Source organism: Gavialis gangeticus, unplaced genomic scaffold, assembly GCF_001723915.1.
Source record: "Gavialis gangeticus isolate Ggan-Ray unplaced genomic scaffold, GavGan_comp1, whole genome shotgun sequence".
NCBI lineage: Eukaryota > Metazoa > Chordata > Crocodylia > Gavialidae > Gavialis > Gavialis gangeticus.
This window is the reverse complement of record NW_017728993.1, coordinates 49556005-49558933: the sequence shown is the minus strand read 5'-3', so window position 1 is coordinate 49558933 and position 2929 is coordinate 49556005. Positions and strand designations below refer to the sequence as shown.

At 42.3% G+C, this 2929-nt stretch overlaps 1 protein-coding gene across 2 annotated transcripts in view; it reads left to right on the top strand.

Annotated features, from left to right (window-relative positions):
- The window catches only part of COL11A1 (collagen type XI alpha 1 chain), a 334641-nt gene that overhangs the window by 310865 nt on the left and 20847 nt on the right, over window positions 1–2929 (top strand). For both annotated transcript variants that reach the window (XM_019501723.1, XM_019501722.1), the window contains exons 60-63: window positions 1330–1383; window positions 1481–1516; window positions 1639–1692; window positions 2431–2680. In XM_019501723.1, coding sequence (XP_019357268.1) covers window positions 1330–1383; window positions 1481–1516; window positions 1639–1692; window positions 2431–2680 — 394 coding nt within the window. The remainder of the gene's footprint in view (window positions 1–1329; window positions 1384–1480; window positions 1517–1638; window positions 1693–2430; window positions 2681–2929) is intronic.

Below are 2929 nucleotides of genomic sequence, written 5' to 3'. Positions count from 1 at the left end.
TGCTAGGTTCACAAGACCCCAGACAGGTGATCATCCAACCTCCTCTTGAATTTGCCCAAGGTAGGAGCGGGGACCACTTCCCTGGGAAGCTGGTTCCAGATTTTGGCCATCCTAACTGTAAAATATTGCCTTCTGATCTCTAACCTAAACCTATTCTCCATCAGCTTATTACCAGTGTTCCTTGTCACCCCGGGTGGTGCTGGGGAGAAAAGGGCTCTACCTAATTGCTGTTGATCTTCCCTGATGAGTTTGTAGGCAGCCACCAGGTCCCCCCTCAGCCTCCTCTTGCTGAGGCTGAACAGGTTCAGGTCCCTCAGTCTCTCCTCATAGGGCCGGTCCTGCTGCCCTCTCACCAAGTGGGTGGCCCTCCTCTGAACCCTCTCCAGGCTGGCCACATCCCTCTTGAAGTGCGGCACCCAGTACTGGACGCAGTACTCCAACAGTGGCCTGACCAAAGTCACAGAGGGGGAGTATCACCTCTCTGGACTGGCTTGAGATGCATCTTTGGATGCATGACAAGGTATGGCTGGCCTTGCTGGCTGCTGTCTGGCATTGGTGGCTCACGTTCATCTTGGAGACTCTAATGACTCCAAGATCTCATTCTGCCTCTGTGCTTTCAAGAGGGGAACTCCCCAGCCTGTATGTATGCTGTGGATTCCTTCTCCTGAGGTGCAGCACCCTGCATTTGTCTACATTGAACCCCATCCTATTCTCATCTGCCCACTTTTGTAGTCTGTCTAAATCTGTTTGCAGCCCCTCTCTCCCTTCAAATGAGTCCACCTCGCCCCACACCTTAGTGTCATCAGAAAACTTGGACAGCATGCTTTCCACCCCCTTGTCCAAGTCACTGATGAAGATGTTAAACAGTGTGGGCCCAAGGACCGAGCTCTGGGGTACCCCATTGCTCACATCTCTTCAGGTTGAGTACAGCTTGTCCACCACTACTCTCTAGGTGCGCCCCATCAGCCAATTTTTTACCCATCCAACTGTGTAGGCATCAATGCCACAGTCGCTTAATTTATTGATGACTGTGGGGTGAGAGACAGTGTCAAAGGCCGTCTTAAAGTCTAGAAAGACTACAACTATGGTGACACCATCATCCAAGGATTTAGTCACCTGGTTATAAAAAGCAATCAGGTTGGTCAGGCAAGACCTGCCTTTAATGAACCCATGCTGATTGCCCCTGAGCGTGATCTCTCCTGCTGGCCCCCCACAGATTTGTTCCTTGATGATTCTTTCTGAGATCTTCCTGAGCACTGAGATGAGGCTTACAGGCCTATAATTACCTATAGTTACTATTTATTTATTTTTGTGCTTATGTTTCTTCAGGGCATTACTGGTCCTGCTGGTCCACTTGGCCCCCCAGGTCCTCCTGGTCTACCTGTAAGTAATGAATCCAGAGTGTTTCAGCATGTAACTTGTAGTTCAAAGTATTCCTAACCTAAGTGCAACACAGTCTAACTATGTGGTATCCTTCTAGGGTCCTCAAGGTCCAAAGGGTTCTAAAGGATCTACAGTAAGTAACTCCCCTCCAAATTTGTTCTTCATTTTCCCTTATGTTTTCTCTTTTTTTAAAGACAATAATGTCTTCTGTATCATTTTGGAATTGCTAATACAGTGTTTCTCACTGCTTTCTAGGGTCCTGCTGGTCAGAAGGGTGATGGTGGTTTACCAGGGCCCCCTGGTCCTCCTGTAAGTAGAATCCTTCTTACAGTTCACATTGACTTAAAGAACCTGTTTCATGAGGGAGGCAAATCAGACTTTAGGAAGTTTCAGAGGAGAAAAATACTGAAGTGGGGAAAAATTTTCTGACAATGCAACTTTATGTTGGTAAATTTAAATTCATCAAAAGCAAAATGTTTGACAGAAATACATCATGTGTAATCTATATGTATTTTGAAATTAAAAATGAAAAAAGTAGCTTTCAAAACAGTTGAGACATTCCATTTTAATACTTGAAGAATGGAACATTTAGATTTTCCATTTTGAAACATTTCCATTTTAATCCTTTAATTTTATTAAAATCTCAAGAAATATCTTGATTTCTTTTTTATTGTTTTCATTTTTATGGAATGAAAATTTCAATTGACCCAGTGTACAAGCTAGTGGAACTGTGGTTCATGGGACACTTCAGAAACATTTATTTTCATTCTAAAGGGTGTACCAAGAGCCCCCATTACTGCATCCCTTTAGAGTGCAGCAATTTATGCTTCCCCAAATGGCAGGTAGCAGTGAATTTGTCTTCTTAAAGCTGTTCTTTTTAGCTAGTTCATGAAAAACCCTAAGGAAACCTGAGCTAAATGAATAAAAAAGAAAATTTGGAGTAAGACTGTTGAAACCACCTCCAACCACATTTTCTATTGACCAGTGTATTTTTGCATTTGGAAAATAAGAAAAAAAGGTAACCTAGATATGTTATTTCTTTTACAGGGTCCTCCAGGCGAGGTAATCCAGCCTTTGCCTATCCAATCACCCAAAAAGACAAGAAGATCTTCAGATTACATGTTGGCTGATGCAGGTGATAATATCCTGGATTACTCAGATGGCATGGAGGAGATCTTTGGTTCACTCAATTCTCTGAAGCAAGACATTGAGCATATGAAATATCCAATGGGCACTCAGAATAACCCAGCCCGAACTTGCAAAGATCTACAACTCTGCCACCCTGACTTCCCAGATGGTATGTTAATACTACATGACAAAAGCAAATAGACTAAGGTTATGATTTACTAAAGTGCACTGATATCTCATTAATTCTAGTTATATGGTTAATAGAACCTCTAAGTAAAGTAAAGAAAATGCTTATTAATTCTATTCCTGCAGGTAAAAAAAAGTAATATAAATGTGGATAGAAAAATCCTGTGTCTATAAAGGAAGAATTTATTAAATGTGAAATGCAGTCTGGTTTTAGACTTATACCTTTTAAAAA